Below are 22,588 nucleotides of genomic sequence, written 5' to 3' on the forward strand. Positions count from 1 at the left end.
ATAATATAACAGATTTGTTTATTATTATTATTATTATTATTATTATTATTATTATTATTATGTATTGGCATGTCAATTCTGTTGTATATTTAAATTTTCTCCTGTGCTTTTATTTATCTACTGAGAGCTCTTCTTAAGATGGTGACATTTTATGTAAAAGAATGTAACTTTACGTTTCATAGAGATTTTTATAAACGTCAGGACATGTGGTCTTACTGTGAACTACAAATGAACAGAAGTCACGTTACAGCAGTGTTTCTCAACCCTGTTCTTACATATTCTACTGAATATTAACACTGTTCTGCATATCAGAGCTTCCTCTGCTTTAAAGGAACTTAATAAAGTAAGTGGTGGTATGATGTGTCTAAAACACTGCTAATATACATGATTAATACAGGCTCCATAGTGGGCTTAAAGATTTTAACAGGTAAACTCAGTAAATGACTGTTTATTAGCTGATCAGCTGGACCAGGTGGAAAACACAGTTTTGGGGCAGTGATCGGGGTTAAGAAACTGCTTTAAACTACAAACATAAAGTACTTTATTAAATTCTGACTATCTACTACATGCAGCTTCTAGATTACTAGTTAGTTAAATTACATTTCTTTCATTATAGCTCACAGTATATCCTGTAATCCTAAATTAATAAACACAGTTGGAAAATGTAATAATGATTAGCTGATCAGGTACAGGGCAAGTTGAACATTACATATATATATATTTTTTTTTCTTTAACCTTGACTCCCACTCTAACTAATTCCAAATTTAAGATAACTGACTCACACAGCTGCAGTTTATTAATCACTGTGGGTTTACAGTTGACATGATTAGCTCCGTTACCTTTCTGTTAGAAAAATCTCCGTATATCCAGATCTGTTTTAAAATCAGCTGAAGCTGCTGCAGCCCGATCCCGCTGCTAAATCTCACAGCCAGGGAGGGGCTTCCCCCGTCAGCAAGCTGATTGGCTGTTTCTACTGGGAGGCGGGACTTAATACCTGAACCGGCTCCGTGATCGGTCTGTCTCCTCATTAATAGTACAGCTGAGCTGAGCGAAACAATATCATTTTGGGGGGGACAAATCCACCTGTTTCTAATATTGTCAATTCACAAATTTATGCACTTGCCTTATTTTGTTTAAAGAATTATTGCACACTTTCTATAAATCTTATAAACTTAATTTCACTTCTCAAATATCACTATGTTCATCTGATATATGATATATTTAACTGAAATTACCGATCTGACAAATTATCAGGGGTGCCCAAACTTTTTCATACCCCTGTAGCTACTATCTTGTACGCTCCTGTGAGTGTCTTTAGGTCTAAACATTTAAAATAATACAAACAATAACCTCACCTGGTCCCTCAACATCAGCACCATAACCAAGAAAACCCAGCAGGACCTCCACTTCCAGCAAAGACTGAGAAAAGCACATCTTCCACCTCCCATCATTACCAGAGGGAGTGTAGAAAGCATCTTAAGCACCTGCATTACCGTCTGGTTTGGGAACTGCAACACCTCAGACCTCAAGACCCTACAGCGGATAGTGAGCACAGCTGACAAGATCTGGCAGAAGAGACAGGAGCATCCGAGCCTCCACTACCAGACTCTGCAACCGCTTCATCCACCAGGCAGTCAGACTCCTCAGCACACAGAGACAGAGCTGAACCCACCCCCAACCACACACCCAACACACTCACACAGAACTGAACTGAATCTCCACCACTATTCACACACACATACAAGAACTGTAGTAAACCCACCCAACACTCTTCACACACACACAGGGACTGAAATGACACCCCATCACTCCTCATACACTTACACACACACAAAACAAAACTGTATCAGACCCCCGCCCCACAGATTTGCAATCTGGTATGTCTGCTATAATATTCGTTGTTCCATGTACCATGGTTCCATAAGAACATAAATATTGTGTTGAAGAAATTAGTACATTTTTCAGAATGAAAATGATTAAACACATATATTAAGCACATATATAAAATCTGATTGTGCTGAAATGCATTTATCACTCAGGATCGTGCGTATACTGGTGGTTCAACAAACCCCTAAAAGATTCTTTTATGGGTATTTCTCTTTGTTTGAGATTATTTCCTGCCATAAACAGCAGCGTGTGTTTGTAGATGAACTAACTACAAATCCCACAAGCCCCTGCGCAACCCGGCGTGAGCGCGAATACGTCACTGTACGTGGGAGAGGCGGTTGTGGTGGAGAATTTTGAACGTAGGTTAGCTAGAGGCTAGCAGGCTAACTAGACTGATTTAGAGAGATTAAAACACGGCTTTTAGACTAAAAACAGCCACCGCTTTCAGTGCGGTTAGTGTAGTCCCACCCACACGAGATGTTAGTGGGGTTTAATGTGATTTCTGTGAAGAAATATAGCTAAAGTAGTTGTTAGCTGGAGTTGTTGTGGTAAGGAGCTGATAGCTGATAGAGACACTGGGTAACGTTAGTTAAACGTTACTTGGTTGGTTGGTTAGGACAGTAAACTGAAGAAGCTACTGGTCACCATGCTGATCTGATCCGAACCTCTGGGAGATGTTGTTCTCTACCTGGCGGCCATGGACGACTCGGACCAGGAGTTCTCTGATCTCTGCTCTCGGCTCCTCAAGAGGGTGAAACGGAAAGATTCTGGGGATGAGAAGAAACCAGTCGCAGCTCCAGATGAAGCTGCAGGTCCCTCTCAGAGCAGAGCTCCCCCCAGGAGGAAGAGGCAGAAGAACGGGCAGCTCCAGAGCCAGGCAGCGGGCAGGTCGCAGCCTGTCTGTCCGGCAGATGGAGCCTCCTTTCTCAGCGTGAAGGAGAAGGTGCTCCGGAGGATGGAGCGCTTTAGGAGAGAGAGTCCTCCCCGGCTTCTCCATGTGGAGGCAGAGGAACATCGGGGGGAGACAGTATCACCACCCAGACGAGGTAGTAATACACTCACAATCATCTGTTATGTTCTACAGTATGTGACTTTCTACTGTATGATGGTTCCCTGCTCATAAGCAGCTTCTGCTGGTCTACACTGGTCTTTGATGGTAAAGGTACTTGAAAAGCTGGTGATCCAGGTGGAAATAGCTACACTGTACTGGCGAACTTGCTGGTTAACCAGTTGTTGACTAGCGTTGTGTATGTTAAATGTGGTCACGATTGGATATGCTGGCATGCATGTTGGTCATACTGATCAGCAGCCTTGGTCATGCAGGTGTAACAGTTAACATTTTTATGTAAAAAATAGCTCTGCAAAGCTGAACAACTATATGGAAACAATATGGTGATGCCAACTATTTCGTAACTATTAAATCTTGTTGCAACTTGTATTGCTGGTGGAAGAGCATCTACTAAATGCCATACATTTAAATATTTGTGTTTGTCAGAGCTCAAAGAAGAAACTGAAAGTGATGAAGCACTGGCTCGGAGGCTCCAGCAGCAGCTGGATCATGAGGCTGAGACCCAGGCTGTGGTGGACACAGAGGGTAAAGGCTTGTTCTTGTGCCAGCTCTGCTACAAAGACCTGTCAGCTATGAGCCCTCAGCTACGCACTCAGCATATCAACAGGTACTGCAGCAGGCTAGCACTAACTACACTGAAACAATACTACTGTGGCAGATTCTTTAAACTGGCTACAACTGGTGATCCTCACTCGTCCAGGATGGCATACATATCTTAGATAAAGTCATATTCCTCCAGTGTACAGTGTACTCCAGTATAGTACACTACACAGCCAGATCATATTTGTAACAGGAGTCAATTATAATAATAATGCACTCCAAAGATCTCCATAAATCCAGGAGTAAAGTAAAATAAATTATACTGGACAGATATAATCTGTCTCTAGTAGACAAATTCGTACAGTGTGAATTCCCTTTTCTTAAAAATAGCAAAAAGTGGTGATATTTCAGAGTATAATATCATTCACAATATTCAAATATGTTGGCGATATTATTGAGTATAATACAGCACACCCCTAATTGGCACAATATTACAAAACTCAATATTGTAATACTTTGCTAACAAATTGGTATTTTCCTTTGTTATCCCTGTGTGGCACAGCATACTCTTATGCTCTCCTTCATCTCCTTGATTCAGGTGTTTGGATGAGAGTGAGAGCTCCTCTGAAAAAATCTCTGAAGCTCCTGCTGCTCCTGCATCTGCACTCCAGCCTCGAGTTCCAGAGTGCCCAATTTGTGGGCGTGGCTTTAAGTCTGAAAAGAGTCGTTCCACTCACTTGAAGCGCTGCTCCGCCAGCATGGGCGTGTCTCCAGCTGAGCTTCTGCAGGCCTTGCAGAGACAGGCGTCTGAAAGTTTGAGCGATAGTGCGGCTGAGCAGTAAGTAGCTTCATATTTTTGTTTAAAATGGTATATGACCTCAATCACACACACACACATACCTGTGTATATGTATGTATGTGTGTATATATATGTGTGTGTGTGTGTGTGTGTGTATATATATGTATGTATATGTAGAGTTTTAATTTAACAGGGGAAACAGAAACTGATCAGGCTCTGTAAGTGGTTCTGGTGGTTTTCTCCTTCTGCTCTTGACTCCCAGTCGGCAACTGGACCACATATGTAGCATGCCAAATATTTGCCAGGTGTCTGCGACTCGTCAGCGATCACTTTGTGACGGCTCGGCGAGTGTCTTTCAGTATTTCACACCACACATCTAAGTGGACGCTGAGAGATTTCTACAACAAACGACTCACCGCTGTGCTTGCAAACAAAGGCTTTGCCACTAAGTGGATTCCACTCTCTCTTTTACAGCTCACATCAACTCTGTGGTGAAAACTGCATTCTTTCATCTGCGCAGAATAGCTAAAATTCCACGATCCGTTACTCAGTCCACTGCTGAAAAACTCCTTCATGCTTTCATTTCCAGCAGACTAGATTACTGTAACTCCTTGCTTGCTGGCATTAGTTCTTCCTCTATCCATAAACTCCAGATGGTACAAAACGCAGCTGCCCGTTTACTCACTCACACTCGCACCCATGAACACATTACACCTGTTCTCCAAAATCTTCACTGGCTCCCTGTTAAATACAGGATTCAATTCAAGATTCTCTTACTTACCTATAAGGCATTAAATAATCTTGCACCTCCTTATCTGTCAAACCTCCTTCTTCCTTACAGACCATCTCGATCCCTTAGGTCTGCTACTGCTGGACTTCTTAAAGTCCCAGCCTCTAAACTCCATGGCTTTGGTGATCGGGCTTTTTCCAGACTTGCTCCTCAACTATGGAATTCTCTCCCATCTGCGGTCAAACAATCCTCCTCTCTTTCCTTGTTCAAATCTACACTCAAGACTCACCTCTTTTCTCTTGCCTACGGCCTTCCCTCTGTTTAATGTACTATACCACTTATCCCTGCTGTCTGTTCTCGTACTATGTTGATTTTCTGTCACCACTTGTGTAATGTTTCTATTTGTTTTCACAAATGATGACTGTAAGCGTCTTTGGGTTTTAGAAAAGCGCTATATAAAAATAAAGTATTATTATTATTATATTAAGTATTGAGTGTGTTTGGCAAGAGAGATCAAATACTTATTTTCCTCATTGAAATACAAATTAATTAAAATATATTCTTTAAAATTATATTCTGGATTTTTGTCTTGATATTCTGTCTCTCCATGTTAGAATATATCTACTAGGGGTGTCACGATTCTCTAAATCCTCGATTCGATTTCATTTTCGATTTGAGGGTCACGATTCGATTCGATTCTCGATTTTCTTGTTTTTTTTTCTTGTTATTATTTTATGCCTCATAAAATTTAAATATATTTATTATTATTATTATTATAAATATTATAAATATTATTATTATTTATTAAGATATATATGGTAATGCCATCTAGTGACTTATTTTGGTAGCAACAGTGTGCACTATTAAAACAAGCAGTTTATCAGAGCTGTGTGTGGATGGATGGTGAAACTGCTCACTTACATGAAGCTGCAGTTCTTCATCAAACCACTAGTCGGAGCTGCAGCAGCAGCACAAGCCCAGCCACGGGCTACAGAGCTCAGCCAGTCCGTTTTTACTGTTTCTGTAAACAAATAAAGGTTTTAACCCCACTAACCGGATAATACAGCTCACTACAGTTCATCTTTCAGCCCAAGCAGCTAACAGCAGCAGGTTAGAACAGCCGACACGGAGGCACTGCTCGGATTACATTATAAACAGGTCAGTTAGCGCGCTGCTAACCTCAGGATGTTTATAACTACGGAGTTTAGTGGACACACCACGGCCGCCAGGTAAGTCTTTTAAAGGCTACTGAAGACTATTAAAGGCTATTAGAGGTCATTGAAAGCATTATTGGGGGGCAGAAATCAGTACAGGCTGGTTAGATAAGTGATGTGGTGAAACTGTGACTAGCGCTGTCACAGTGATGTTTATTAACGTCATTAAAACAGATTTTGTCAGGTATTGTCTTATAAATATTTACACATAACTTATATCTCTCCTGAAAAGCTTTTATTTTAGTCAGAAACACGCTTGTGTTTACTTTATCTGAGAGAAAGATGTTTTTTTAATTCAATGGAAAGCAACAGGTGTAGTCAATTATAAGTTTAAGATTTTTAATCCACCTCACTATGATCTATAGTCAGTGTTCTCAAGTCAGACTGACACACGCATTTCAGCGAGTTCACACGCTCTCACCTGCGCGCACCCACCCCTCCGTTAGATACAGATACAAAACCTGCGCGCCCAACCCCCGTCCCCCCCTCCCCCGTTGGACAGATAAAAAACAGTGATCACACTCCCGCCGACACTCAAAACTTGAGAGCCCTGTCTATATTTCTATAAATCCGTTTTCAGTTTCTCCTCCGTGGTTGAAAGGCAGCTGTCTCTCACACAGCAGAACTGAGGGCGGGGCTGCGCTTTAAATGAATAGGATGCGCTGTGTTGGTGCCGCGCCATTTGCGTAGCGTGCTGCGCTATTTGCGTAGCGCGCGCGGCAGGGATCGTCGATCCTCTTTTTGACTTCGATACTTGAGACCATGACCTCATTTCGATTCGATTTCGATAAAATATCGAGATCGTGACACCCCTAATATCTACCATTAAAAGTGCAGAAGGGTAGTGTCTTTATTAGTGGGCAAACAAAGAAAATCAGCAAGGGATCAAATACTTCTTGGACTCACTGTATATGATCTATGACTGTAGGGAGCAGCCACGGGGCAGGAGGAGGCCCAATGCATCAGAGCCCAGCATGCCAGTTAAGAAGAAAGCGAAAAAGAGAGCTCCACGCATGGACGAGGACACCATGGTGGCTCTGGCCCTGTCTCGCTCTCTGCTGGAGCAGGAGAAGCAACGAGAGCGAGACATTGAAGAGGAGCGGCAGATACAGGCCCAGCTGTCGAGCCCCCCTGCGGCTGCAGCTCCTGTGCTACAGTGGAGACCTGGTGCAGGTAATTTTATATGAAACATCTTTCTCTGCCACAGAACTAATTAAGATAATCATCAGCCCTCATGTAGAGAGGCACTCATTTCAGTTTAGCTGATGGTTTGTGATGTAGCACTTGTGCTCTGTCTCAGGTAAGAGTCAGGGGAGGAGGAGGAAAGGAGCACCTGCTGGCCCCCCTCCACTCCTCCTGGTTCAGGATCCTCAAACGGCTCTGAATCGAATCCAGGAGCGGGTTTCAGCTCTACTGCTTCGCCCCAGACCCCCAACTCCCCCGACTCCCAAACTGCTCCCATCTATGCTGTCCATGTGGAGGCACAGCACCCCCCTCTGGCTTAAGAGTGCGCTGCCTGGAGGAGGCCCAGACTCTTTGTGTGAGTTTTACACCCCAGAGCTTGGAGCGTTCATACAGCCCTGGGTCAGACCTGAGGTGAGCTGTTTACCTTATACATGAACACATTTGCTTATACATAAACATACACACCCTGAACCGAGGTCAAATACTAGGCCGATCTGGAACATCTGTATTGGACTGCATCAAAGCATTTGTGATCAGGTCCAGTGTCACCAAAGTCCCTTTTTAATAAACCCCTAAAAGGTGGCTTAAAGACTAGGGACCAACTATCTTCCATGAAGATTTCACATTATTTTAGCTTCTAAAAATCCAAGCATTAATTGAAAATGGTAATCACATATTTAATTTACTATATAATCGACAAATTCAAGTAAATTGACAGAAAAACGCACTGGCCGTTCTTTTACATTACATTACATTACATTACATTTGGCAGACGCTTTTGTCCAAAGCGACTTACAATAATGAAGTACAATGTAGAATAAGTTTAAAGGTAAAACATCTTTGGATAGGGATAAAAGGAGGTCAAAGGGGAATAATAGGATAGAGGAGTGAAGGAGAGGAAGAAGGAGATGAGGTTAGAAGTAGTGAGTGTGTTAGAGGTGTTAAGAGAGTAAGTGATCTTTGAAGAGCTCTGTCTTCAGGAGTTTATTAAAGATAGTGAGAGATTCTCCTGATCTGGTAGTAGAATAGTTAGTTAGAGGTGTTAGGAGAGTAAGTGCTCTTTGAAGAGCTCTGTCTTCAGGAGTTTCTTAAAGATAGTGAGAGATTCTCCTGATCTGGTAGTGGAAGGTAGTTTGTTCCAACATTGGGGAACTCTGTATGAGAACAGTCTGGATTGCTTTGTGTGAGTGTTTGGCAAAGCGAGGCGACGTTCATTGGAGGAGCGCAGCGGCCGGGAGGTAGCGTAAGCCTTCAGGAGCGAGTGCAGGTAGGAAGGAGCCTGTACTGTCATCACCTTGTAGGCGATAGTAAGAGCTTTGAATTTGATGCGAGCATCAACTGGTAGCCAATGGAGCAAATGAGCAGCGGGGTGACATGTGCCCGTTTTGGCTGGTTGAAGACCAGACGTGCTGCTGCGTTCTGGATCATCTGGAGTGGTTTTACTACACAGGCCGGGAGGCCAGTTAGCAGGGCATTGCAGTAGTCGAGGCGTGAGATGACGACCGCTTGCACCAGGAGTTGGGTGGCCTGTTGTGTCAAGAACGGTCTAATTTTTCGGATGTTATAGAGCGCAAAGCGGCAGGACCGAGCAACTGAGGCCACATGGTGCGTGAAGGAGACTTGTCTGTACTTGTGTTCTTGTGGACTCGGGAAATGTTATCAGCTGCAGCCCAAGTACTGTTCCTATAGACCACTGAAGTCGTGCGTCGTTCTGTAGTCCTCGTACGGCTTCTGTGTCTAAGAGGTTTCTCCCTATGAGAAAAATGAATAGGGTTTTAAAAAACCTGTCTCTGTCACATTCTGTGGTAAATAAATCTGTTCAGACTCCTGTACGTTTTATTCTCTGTACATTTTACTCCTGAACATCACTAGATCCTCTGAATCACGAGATCAATTAAGAGTCTTAATGAGAAAAATGCTAACTTTAAGCTAATGCTACAGTGGAGTGAACTAACCTCCCAGCCTAGCTGCAGAGATTAGCAGTGGACTGTTTCCGGCACAACACCAGCGAATTCCGGCCATAACTATACAGCGTATTACACACAGCTGATCCAACTAATGAACTAACTGCCCTTACTGAGGAGAACTGAGATCATCACAGCATAAAATCACTAAAACAGGACAGTGATACTCCTGAACCAGCTGTACCACGTTTAACATTTACCCTCTTTATTATGCAGTGAAATAAATGGGTGTTTCTGGTTGGTTGTCGCCTCAGTAAGGGCAGGTAGTTAGTTGATTGGTTGATTAGTTAGTTGTTAGTTGATTATTTCGGTCAGGTGTTGTAATTAGTATAAACTAATGACCGTAATTAAATACTAAACCTGCAGGGAAGCGCTGCTGAACTGAGAGCCACTCTCTCTTATTATCTGCCTTTTAAAGCTCTAACACAGACTACACTGCTCAACATCACACTGCTCAACACCACACTGCTCAACATCACACTGCTCAACACCACACTGCTCAACACCACACTGCTCAACATCACACTGCTCAACACCACACTGCTCAACATCACACTGCTCAACACCACACTGCTCAACATCACACTGCTCAACACCACACTGCTCAACATCACACTGCTCAACACCACACTGCTCAACATCACACTGCTCAACACCACACTGCTCAACACCACACTGCTCAACACCACACTGCTCAACATCACACTGCCCAACATCACACTGCCCAACATCACACTGCTCAACACCACACCGCTCAACACCACACCGCTCAACATCACACCGTTCAACATCACACCGCTCAACACCACACCGCTCAACACCACACCGCTCAACACCACACCGCTCAACACCACACCGCTCAACACCACACCGCTCAACACCACACCGTTCAACATCACACCGCTCAACACTACACCGCTCAACATCACACTGCTCAACATCACACTGCTCAACACTACTGAAAGTTTTCACCTGTTTAAATGCTTTAATGATTCTCTGTGAAGAAGCATAATATCCATGCCAGTTGAGCATTTGCTTAAAGTTAGCATTTTTCTGATTACTCCCTTTAAACGATTTTGAAATTTAGAGGATCCAGTGATATTTAGGAGGTAAATGTACACAGAATAAAACATACAGGGGTCTGAACAGATTTATTTACCACAGAATGTGACAGAGGCCAGTTTTTAAAAAGCCCATTGAAATTTGCCATTTACTTGGACAGCTTAGACACAGAACCTCAAATATGGGCATAAACAACATGACGCCGACTACAAAATGACGACACAACTGCAGTGGTCTATTAGAAGATCACAGTTTGCCAAGTACACCACAAATACCATGATGTGTTCTTGCTCCGCCCACTTTATGGAGGATGCATGGAAGGTGAGTTGTGTGAACTTCTCACAGCCCGATAACCCAGAATGCACCTCTCAGCAGTGGAGGAGAAGGTACATAACTGTAAGCTCCTGTCTGTTTTCAAAACAGTACTGCTGTGTGCTAAAACAATGTTAAAGTTAAAGTTATTTTTAGACGAGAATGTAGGGGTTTAGAGTTCAGATATGTGGTTTATTTGTTAAGAATGTGCTCCTATAAAAGTGTGACGTCATCCAAGTACAGGAGTCCAGAAACGGCTTCTGTGCAGAATAATAATAATATCTAGTGCTGTGCACACTATTGAGCTATTAAAGACATCTGCTAGCTAGTATAGTTTAGACTGTGAAAGTTGACTCTATAATTCTCCATAATCCATCTACCTGAACTAGTTTTAGCGTAGTTTCTTACTAGCAGTGCTAATTAATGTCAGCTAAAAACAGTGACGTAATTGCACTGTTTCCTTCCATTACCACGGAGGCTCTTGAACACCTCTCGTTAAGGTCTTTACGTGTCCATATTGTTGTAAAAGCACCAGTTTTAAGATCCAGTCTTTGGGCTAGTCTGGTGTTGTGCTGTTTTAGCACACCTGCTAAGAAAAGCACCAAAACCTGACCAAAAACTTAGAATATGTCTCATTTCACTATTCAGTAACCCATGAGGGGGTAATTTTTTTGTCATTTTGCATCATCTTCAGTTCATGTGTTCAACTTCTTGGGTTATTTTCCAACATCGCCATCACGTATGATGTGTGTCACAGACACCAAAGAGCGGGTGTTGCCAAATAAAAGTCTTTTATGCTGTATAACTTCAATTTGTGGGAAAACGTTTACTAACTGTTGATAATAAAAAGTTAGAAACTTAGCTTAGGCTGTATTCATGCTTTTCACAATTTCATATTAGCTGGTGCTCAGACTTTAAACAAAAAGGCACCTACCCTCTTTGAGCTGATTCAGTGCTGTTCAGAGTTAGGCTGTTCAGGAGCTGTCAACCTTTCCGTCTGGGTCATGTTTCCTCAGACTGCTTTATGGTTGACAAATTAAAAAATATATTTTTTAAACATTTTTTTAATCCACCAGCTATTTTCAGCCCTCCTACTCTGCTGAGCATTGCTGTTAGCATTGCTGCTAAACTACTCAATCACCCCTGATCCCATCTGCTGTGTTTGTTTGTTGCATGGCTCCAACCATTCTGAGTCCCATTGTTGGCATCACAGCAAACAAGCTCTAACCCTGCAGTAGGGTTGTCACGATACCAGAATGTTGACTTTGATACCGATACCAACAGTAGTATCACAATTTTCGATACCAAAACAATACCTAGAAGACAAAAATACACACCAATAAAATTGTCTGAACATGAAGTATATACTGCTATATCAGATTTCTAAACCCGGATTTCTCAACTGTATATACAGGCACTTGGTCCATGCAGATGTAGTAAGCTGCAGATTTATTATATTTTCTGTGTCTGTGTAGCACAGATGTAATATTAGCCTAAGTTCTGAATAAGGAAATAAATAGTGAGAAGAACATTTAGTTATGTTATGTTAATTCAAATATTTATTACTCCATTTTATTAATCAACATTCACAGTTTTAAATAAGCCCATGCTCAATGTAACGATCAAGCAGGCTATGTGTACATGAACCCTCACTTTCATCTGAGTGTGTCGCGTCTCACTCTGCCATCTCGCACGCACAATGCTGTGAGTGTGATCGCTGTATTCACTCTTGGGAAGTGCAATTATTGTGCCAAGCATGTGGCTGGACCAGCAATGAACACAAAAAGTGGAGCTTCCTTCGTTTAGGACTTCTATACTCCTTTACATCTTTACATAGAAATTAGCTGTTTGTTGCTTATTATTATATTATTGTTAAAATTGTAAGATTTATCACCTTTTAAGACTTGCGTTGGAATTACGGTGAAAATGCTGTTGTCGCTAATAGTGAATAAAGGAAAAGGTGGGGAGCAGTTAGCCTGCCCAGTTTACCAAACACTAGTTTGTCCACTGCTGGCTTGTATGTATTATTATAGTTATCCCTAAATCCTTATTTGTTCATCATCTGTCCACAGAACAAAACATCCCTTTCCTCAGAAGTCACGCCAGTAAAGCAGCGTCCTGCGTCCGCCTCAGAACCAACCAGCAATCCAGAGCAGCCCAGCTGTGCTTCTGTCTCCCTGGACCAGAAATCACAAGAGCGTTCCTCCACTCCAGCCTGCCTCACCCCAACCTTCAGCACTCCAGGAGCTCAGGCCCTGCAGGATCTGGTTGAGCTAGCAGAGGAGGGCATGACTCTTACCCAGTACAGACACACAGGTTAGATACCTATGTTTAATTCTTTATGTCTGTAGATCACAAGGCAAGCCTGTCCAGTTGTAGAAGAGCTAAAGAAACATTCCAATTGGCTCCTTTAATAAACACATATCATATACATACTATATGAAGGACATAAAGTAATTTTTGTCAACACTCTCCTTTGTCTCTCTCATTCAGATAAAGAACCTACTGTGCTTGAGCTTCCTTTGAGCGGCTTCGTCCCTGGAAAAGCAAAGACCACAAAGCTTCTTCCCACAAGCTCGGTAACACTTTGTATTTCACCCCCCTTAATTTAAGCTTGTAAACAAGCCTCCAATGAAGCAGAAATGTTTATAGCTTTAGTTAGAAAGTTTAAGAGCTAACATGTTTGCTAATTAGGAGAAATCCATTGTATCAGTTGGTCTACTGAAAAACAGTAGTGACCACTTACATAGAGAGTTCTTTACAGCACTCTTTTCTTCACTTTGACTTATGCAGTCCGTAAGTGACATAGACTGAACATCCGGAGAGCACCACAGGACAGTGTGTGAATGTGTGTTTGTTCATGTGCTCTCATTTATAGAATGTAGGAGTGCTGGGTTTGTGCTGGAGATGAATTTAAAGGTGTAATTCTACCTCCATTATTTAAATGTAACAGCTAGTGTAACCTCTGCTTATATTGTAAAATTTTTATATCCCCACAGAATTCGTTTTTAAAAAACGTTATTCAGCTCTATTCAAAAAGTTGGGGCTATTGTAAAAGGGCTGGGTTACACCTAGCTGGGGCGGGACCAATGACTGTATGGGTGGGACCAATAACAGACTGTCAGCATAACCTGCATCAGGGGCGGGGTTATTTAAATGAGTATGCGGTTTCTCCACAGTCTTTCTCCCTCCTCTGGCCGTTGTCTGTCTTGTCGACCCGGATATCCCGGTTCACCAGAGTTGTAAGATTTTAATCACAACCGCGAAGAATCAGCGTAAATAGTGCATAGTTTGTTGGGCGGCCGGAGCACGTTTGTCACTCCCGTCTCTTCCCGTCACTCTCTGATGACATCATACATTTGACATCATTTTTACGCTCTACAGCTCTATTCCAACCACTTAAACAATTCAAGTGCCTTGGTAACCTTAAGTTATTTTTGAAATAACAGTATCAAAACAATTTGGCGATATTATTGTGTACAATACATTACGGCACATACAGGTGCTGGTCAACTAATTAGAATAATTTGAAATAGTGCAATCATGAAATTCTTTGAATGCATTTTTTGTGCAGAAAGCAAATCAGGTGTTCACCGCACCTGTCCTACTCGTTAGACTAATCACAGAACTCGTTACCTGGAAAAAAATTTGCCCAGCTGAGCTTTCCAAAAGGCCCATTTAGGCCATTTAACTGTGACACTGTTGTTTTATTGAATTAGAATAATGGAGAAACTGTTTCATTGAATTAGAATAAATGCTCGAATTTTTGTTTTCTGTGAAGAGTGTTCACTGTGCAGTATAAAGTCAGGGTTGAGTAGAATTTCTAAGTTGTAAAATCAATCATGGGTAAGCAGCGCGATCTCTCAACCGGAATAGTGGCTCAAATTCAAGCCCTTCGCCAACAAGGCTTGACCCAAACTAAAATTGCTGAGCAGCTCGGCATCAGCCAGTCTTCCGTCTGCAAAGCTCTCAAGAAAAACTGCAGCAAGCGCACCAACTGTTCCGGCGTCCGAAAAACTTCTGCTCGCGACAACAAGCAGCTGAGAAAGATCGCAGTCAGCAACCGGTTCAAGTCCACAAGCAGACCGGCGCTGACGTCTCCAGATCAACCACTTACCGTCGTCTGCGCGAACTCGGCTTCAAATCTCGCGTTCCAGCAGTAAAACCGATGCTGAACAAGAAACAAATGGAGAAACGGCGGAAGTGGGCCAAAGAACACGGCGAGTGGACTGCTGAAGACTGGCAGAAAGTGGTCTTCAGTGACGAATCACGCTTCTGCATCTCCTTCGGTGACCAAGGTCCTCGTGTCTGGCGTCGTGGTGGCGAAACCTACAACCACGAGTGCGTGAAAAGATCCGTCAAGTTTTCCCAGAGCGTTATGGTCTGGGGATGCATGTCCGCTCGAGGTGTAGGGAAACTCTGCTTCCTCAAGAAGACTGTCAATGCTGCCGTATATCAAGATGTTCTGGAAACGTTCCTGATTCCGACTGTTGAGGAACAGTTCGGCGAAGAAGACTTCATATTTCAACAGGATTTTGCACCGGCTCATGCGGCAAAGTCGACCAAAGATTGGTTCACTAAAAAACAGCTTGAAGTTTTGGCATGTCCGGCCAACTCGCCTGACCTCATTGTCATTGAAAACCTTTGGGCCATCGTCAAGCGGAAAATTCGCGACAGAAAGCCTACTACGCTGGACCAACTGAAGCAGAACATCGCCACTGCCTGGGAAGCTGTGAGTGCGGAAACTTGCGACAAGCTGGTCAAATCGATGCCGCGGAGACTTCAGGCAGTCATACAAGCCAAGGGGGCAGCCACAAAATACTGAGAAAGTGATTATTGTAATTATAATAAAAATTATTCTAATTCAATGAAACGGTTTCTCCATTATTCTAATTCAATAAAACAACAGTGTCACAGTTAAATGGCCTAAATGGGCCTTTTGGAAAGCTCAGCTGAGCAAACTTTTTTCCAGGTAACGAGTTCTGTGATTAGTCTAACGAGTAGGACAGGTGCGGTGAACACCTGATTTGCTTTCTGCACAAAAAATGCATTCAAAGAATTTCATGATTGCACTATTTCAAATTATTCTAATTCGTTGACCAGCACCTGTACAGTGGTGTGAAAAAGTGTTTGCCCTCTTTGTGATTTCCTGTTTTTTTGCATGTTTGTCACACTTAAATGTTTCGGATCGTCAAATTTAAGTATTAGTCAAAGACAACACAGGTAAACACAAAATGCTATTTATAAATGTGTTTATTATTAAGGGAGAAAAAATCCAAACCTACATGACCCTGTGTGAAAAAATGTTTGCCCCCTAAACCTAATAGCTGGTTGGGCCGCCCTTAGCAGCAACAACTGCAACCAAGCGACCATCACACTACCACAACCATGTTTTACTGTTGGTATAATGTCTTTTTCTGGAATGCAGTGTTTTTTTTTACGCAAGATGTACTGGGACACACACCTTCCAAAGAGTTCAACTTTTGTCTCATCGTTCCACAGAATGTTTTCCCAAAAGTCTTGGGGATCATAAAGATGTGTTCTGGAAAAATTGAGACAAGCTTTAATGTTCTTTTTGCTCAGCAGTGGTTTTCATCTCTTTCTGATGGTGGAGACATGAACACTGACCTTAACTGAGGAAAGTGAGGCCTGCAGTTCTTTAGATGTTTTTGTGACCTCTTGGATGAGTAGTCGCTGTGCTCTTGTGATAATTTTGGGGGGCGGCCACTCCTGGGAAGGTTCACCACTGTTCCATGTCTTCACCATTTGTGGACAATGGCTCTCACTGTGGTTCTCTAGATTCCCAAAGCTTTGGAAATGGCTTTATAACCCTTTCCAGACTGATAGATCTCAATTACCTTCTTTCTCAATTGTTTCTGAATTTCTTGGATCTCTGCATGATGTGGAGATTTTAAGGATCTTTTGGTGGACTTCACTTTGTCAGGCAGGTTCTATGTAAGTGATGTCTTGATTGAGAACAGGTGTGGTAATAATCAGGCCTGGGTGTGGCTAGAGACAGTGTACTCAGGTGTCAGAAACCACAGTGACGGTATGTTTTAACAAGGGGTCAATCATTTTTTTTACACAGGGTCATGTAGGTTTGGATTTTTTTCACCCTTTATAAATTATAAATTATAAACACCTTTATTTAAAAATAGCATTTTGTGTTTACCTGTGTTGTCTTTTTCACACCACTGTACGTTTTTTAACCGTTTTTAAAATATACATTTATATATCATTTTATTTCTAATTTTTCAGCTACTACTCAGCTGTTAGTCAGCTGTATATCCCCCATCACTAGTGATGCCACAACACCAGGAGGGTAAAGACTAGCACATGCCTCCTCCGAAACATGTGAAGTCAGCCACCACCTCTTTTCCAGCTGCTGCTGATGCATGTTTGCATAGCAGCCTCACAGCGCGCTCGGAGGAAAGTGCAGTGACTCGGTTCCGATACATCAGCTCACAGACGCCTTGTGCTGATCCACATAGGAGTGATGAAGGGAAAGAGCACCATCTACACACCCTGAGAGAGCAAGGCCATAGACTTACCATTACAGACCCTGACTTTTGTTGCTGATTAACAGAGACGATAAAAATGATGGACGCCGTGTCGCTGTTCCCATTCATTTAATAAAAAAAATTAAGACAAAATCTTCCGCCATGTTTGCGATCCTGAAACCCAAGACTGCGCAGTAGAGATCAGAGGAGGGAGAAAGACTGTGGAGAGACCGCATACTCATTTAAATAACCCCGCCCCTGATGCAAGTTCTGCTGACTGTCTGTTATTGGTCCCACCCATACAGTCATTGGTCCTGCCCCAGCTAGGTGTAACCCAGCTAGAACGTCTCTTCAAAAAAACAAAACTTACTGTTCACGCGAATGCATATAAGCAACATCTGTCTGCATATAGAGATGCTGTTAGTGCTGCTAAGACAACCTACTTTTCTGACCTCATTAACAGTCAGCATAGAACAAACTCTCGGCACCTCTTCTCAACAGTTGATAAGCTATTTAAAAGTCCAGACAGCACTCTTGTACCCTCTCCAGCCCTTTGTAACACTTTCCTACACTTCTTCGACTCCAAAATAGCAAATATTCATAGATCCCTGATCTCTGCTTCTTCTGGACCCCCCTCTCACTCCTCTCATACTACCAACCTCTCTCATTTTAACATTTCTTCCGCCTCTCTTGCTGCCTTTAACAGTATTGACTCTTCCTTTATCGCTAATATTGTAATGTCTTCTAAGACCACAACCTGTGCTCTAGATCCACTCCCCACCAACTTAACTAAAGCCTGCGTACCTGCCTTGCTCCCCCACCTCACTGTTCTCATCAATCAATCACTTCTCCTTGGTCAGGTTCCATCTGTTTACAAAACGGCTGCAGTCACTCCTATACTAAAGAAACCTGGTCTCGACCCTTCTGACCTCAACAACTATCGCCCTATTTCCAATCTCCCCTTCCTGTCTAAAGTCCTTGAAAGAACTGTGGCCTGCCAATTGCAACATTATCTTGAATCACAAAACCTATTTGAACCCTTTCAATCTGGTTTCCGACCCTTCCACAGTACTGAAACGGCATTGGTCAAGGTTATTAACGATTTACTGGTAGCTGCTGATGCTGGTGCTCTAAACATTCTTTTGCTTCTAGATTTAAGTGCTGCATTTGACACAATTAACCACTCTATCCTTCTATCTCGACTCTGTGAACTTGGCATCGTTGGCACTGCCCTGGACTGGTTCTCATCTTACCTAACTGACAGAAAACAATTTATTTCATTGGCTGGCTATTCCTCCCATACCTCTGTGATTAAACACGGAGTACCACAAGGATCAGTCCTTGGACCTCTCCTGTTCATCATCTATATCCTTCCTCTTGGGCCTCTGTTGCGTCACTTTAACCTAGACTTCCACTGTTATGCGGACGACACCCAAATTTATCTTAGCACTAGTTCTATCAATAACCCACCCACTACTCATTTAGAAAGCTGTCTCTCTGCGATCCAGAACTGGATGAAGGACAATTTTCTCATGCTAAACAGTAATAAGACCGAGCTCATCCTAATCAGCACTAAAGCAGTCCTCAATCAAACTCCTACTCTCTCTCTCAACTTTGGCGGTACAGTAATCTCTCCCTCTACCCAAGTCCGAAATTTGGGCGTTCTTCTAGATTCCACTCTCTCTTTTACAGCTCACATCAACTCTGTGGTGAAAACTGCATTCTTTCATCTGCGCAGAATAGCTAAAATTCGACGATCCCTTACTCAGTCCACTGCTGAAATACTCCTTCATGCTTTCATTTCCAGCAGACTAGATTACTGTAACTCCTTGCTCGCTGGCATTCGTTCTTCCTCTATCCATAAACTCCAGATGGTACAAAACGCAGCTGCCCGTTTACTCACTCACACTCGCACCCATGAACACATTACACCTGTTCTCCAAAATCTTCACTGGCTCCCTGTTAAATACAGGATTCAATTCAAGATTCTCTTACTTACCTATAAGGCATTAAATAATCTTGCACCTCCTTATCTGTCAAACCTCCTTCTTCCTTACAGACCATCTCGATCCCTTAGGTCTGCTACTGCTGGACTTCTTAAAGTCCCAGCCTCTAAACTCCGTGGCTTTGGTGATCGGGCTTTTTCCAGACTTGCTCCTCAACTATGGAATTCTCTCCCATCTGCGGTCAAACAATCCTCCTCTCTTTCCTTGTTCAAATCTACACTCAAGACTCACCTCTTTTCTCTTGCCTACGGCCTTCCCTCTGTTTAATGTACTTTACCACTTATCCCTGCTGTCTGTTCTCGTACTATGTTGATTGTCTGTCACCACTTGTTGTGTAATGTTTCTATTTGTTTTCACAAATGATGACTGTAAGCGTCTTTGGGTTTTAGAAAAGCGCTATATAAAAATAAAGTATTATTATTATTATTATTTTACAATAACCCCACCTTTTTTGAATAGAGCTGAATAACGTTTTTTAAAAACGAATTCTGTGGGGATATAAAAATATAACAATATAAGCAGAGGGTACACTAGCTGCTGCATTTAAATAATGGAGGTAGAATTACAGTATATTGGAAAAAAAACGTGATTGAAAGTTGTTCTGTTTTGCCATTAAAACCTATGGGGATGGGTGGGGTTACACAGCTTTCTGAAACCGAACAGCAGGGGGCGCCCGACCTGTGGTGGCTTCACTTTTGAGAGAAGATGCTCTGTCCAGCTATACACAATCTATGGTGATAACAGTCTGGGTGGTCTATTTTATCTTTATTCCCTCAGTATCTGAAATACTGACTTATTTGACCACAAAACATGTTTCCAATGGGTGATGGTCCTTTCCAGAAGCCTCAGAGCCCAGTGAAGTAAACACTACTTCTGGACATGGTCAACATAAGGCTTGTGTTGTGTACAGTAGTAAAGTTATAAGTGGTATTAGTGAATATAGTAACTCTGTACTGTAGTAGAGAAGTGGGCGGAGCTTCTTCTGGTCATGGTGAATATAAGGCTTGTGTTGTGTACAGTAGTAAAGTTGTAGTAAGGTGGTATTAGTGAATATAGTAACTCTGTATTGTAGTAGAGAAGTGGGCGGAGCTTCTTCTGGTCATGGTGAATATAAGGCTTGTGTTGTGTACAGTAGTAAAGTTGTAGTAAAGTGGTATTAGTGAATATAGTAACTCTGTACTGTAGTAGAGAAGTGGGCGGAGCTTGTGTTGTGTACAGTAGTAAAGTTGTAGTAAAGTGGTATTAGTGAATACAGTAACTCTGTATTGTAGTAGAGAAGTGGGCGGAGCTTCTTCTGGTCATGGTGAAGATAAGGCTTGTGTTGTGTACAGTAGTAAAGTTGTAGTAAAGTGGTATTAGTGAGTATAGTAACTCTGTACTGTGGTGATTGTTGGTAATAAAGGTATAGTGTACAGTAATCTCTTATTCATGTGGTTTTATCAGCTGAGGGATTGGAGATACAAGTGTTCCGCTTAGGCTTGTGCTCTTACACTTTACATACCAAACTTTCTCATGATTTCATTAATCATTTAATTATAATATGCCCTGTACAGGGAATATGCAAATGTCATCTTCCAATATTTCTTTGAAGAACTTTGTTTTTATACTTTTCAGTAATTTTGCTCATTGTATAAAATACAATGCCTTATGTTCACCATGTCCAGAAGCAGTGTCTTTTTCTCAGGGCTCAGAGGCATCTGGGATCTCACAATGGAAGGTGTGTTTTGGTCAGATGAATCCAGATATTTTTTTAAAGAAATAAATGCTGTGTGCACTTAACTAAAGACAAAAAAAAACATCCCGTATGTTCTCAGCAGCGAAAGCCAGGGTCTTTTATCCTACGGGGTCTGTGTCAGTACACTTTTGTACACTTTTGTGATTCATATTATATATATTCATAAAATGTAAAACATTTTGTGTTCATACTGTCCACAAAAAAAAGAACAATTGTCAGAAACGCTGTTTCTTTCCACACTGTTGTATTTCGACCCTTAATATTATCATGTAACTTTATATTTAATGTGTTGTGTTGCAGGTGAGCGTGTCCAGACTGTGTTCTGATCTGGCCAGCATGGTGAACAACCCTCAGCTCAGTGATGTTCAGCTGCAGGTGGACAGTGGAGACCTCTACTTTGCACACTCGTTCATGCTCTACACGCGCTGCCCCCTGCTGGCTAACCTGGTAAATGCATGCGTTATTCTGATCTGCAAATACAGCTGTTGATTTTTTTTTTAATCTTGTTAAAATGTTAATTTTACTTATCAGTGAGTTTGGCTGTATGCTCTACACAATATCCTAGCCTAAAAATAGCACGAATTTGCGTTGTTACCATCTAATAAATATATTTTGATCTTCTTTCTTGAAAGTATGACTAATAGGTTAATTAGGGCTGTTAGTTTTGGTTGTAATGTGTAATATGTTTAAAAGTTTATTTGTGTGTGTTTGTGTGTTTTATGTGTGCTTAGGTCCATGATTCAGGATTTGGGGTGCAGGAAGATGGCATGCCGGCAGCTCAGCGGGTACTGTTGGGTGATGTGCCGGGAGAGGCAGTTCATGCTCTGTTGCATTACCTGTACACTGCCCTTTGCCCACTTTCACACACCCTGTTACCCCACATACTTCAGCTAGCCTCCAGGTCAGTCAGAGATTCCCATCCAGTCTTTGTTCTAGGTTCTAGCTTGTGTTAGAACCAGTTAGGAACATATCAGACCCTTCTTATGCTAGGATGCAGAAGTACTTGAATCCTTACTGAGTAGATCAGCAAATCTGCCCTCATAATTCATTATTCCATTGTTTTAACCCTGTTATCTGCTGTGAGGGCTTTGCGGCCTCGTGACTCGCTGAGAGTCTGACGTTAATAGAGGTTTAGGGGTTAAGATCTAAGGCTGTATTGCTGAAAACATTTAGTCCTTTGAGTTTTAGAGCTGTAAAATTGACTGTGGGGGGGTAATGCAGTGCTGTTAGCCAATCAGAGGCGATATGTTTGCATGTATGAATAAGAAAAGGAATAAGATCTTTAACATAATTCATTTTACCACCAAGTTTGACCCTGACTTCTGCCGATCAACTGATCTGGACCGTAGAACCATCTACCGGTGGAAAACAAATTTTAAACTCAGTAAATTAAGTTCTAATTTAGAAATCCTTACAACCAAGCTGAGATGTTTACTAAAAAAAGTAAAAAAAAAAAAAAAAAAAAAAAAAAAAAAAGATTCCTTTAAAAGATAAAAGATTATTAAACATAAAAGTATATACTAGTATTTTAATTGACACTACTAATATAAATATAACTGCATTTTACATTTATTACATTCATTC

At 41.9% G+C, this 22,588-nt stretch overlaps 1 protein-coding gene across 1 annotated transcript in view; it reads left to right on the top strand.

Annotated features, from left to right (window-relative positions):
- The first annotated feature begins 2,200 nt into the window (after positions 1-2,200).
- slx4 (SLX4 structure-specific endonuclease subunit homolog (S. cerevisiae)) overlaps positions 2,201-22,588 on the top strand; it is a 36,349-nt gene continuing 15,961 nt past the window's right edge. Inside the window, exons 1-9 of the mRNA XM_022668645.2 lie at positions 2,201-2,934; positions 3,384-3,564; positions 4,096-4,335; positions 7,169-7,413; positions 7,541-7,836; positions 12,836-13,079; positions 13,257-13,342; positions 21,305-21,451; positions 21,736-21,905. Coding sequence (XP_022524366.2) covers positions 2,586-2,934; positions 3,384-3,564; positions 4,096-4,335; positions 7,169-7,413; positions 7,541-7,836; positions 12,836-13,079; positions 13,257-13,342; positions 21,305-21,451; positions 21,736-21,905 — 1,958 coding nt within the window. The 5' untranslated portion in view covers positions 2,201-2,585. The remainder of the gene's footprint in view (positions 2,935-3,383; positions 3,565-4,095; positions 4,336-7,168; positions 7,414-7,540; positions 7,837-12,835; positions 13,080-13,256; positions 13,343-21,304; positions 21,452-21,735; positions 21,906-22,588) is intronic.

Source organism: Astyanax mexicanus, unplaced genomic scaffold (assembly GCF_023375975.1).
Source record: "Astyanax mexicanus isolate ESR-SI-001 unplaced genomic scaffold, AstMex3_surface scaffold_36, whole genome shotgun sequence".
NCBI classification, from domain to species: domain Eukaryota; kingdom Metazoa; phylum Chordata; class Actinopteri; order Characiformes; family Acestrorhamphidae; genus Astyanax; species Astyanax mexicanus.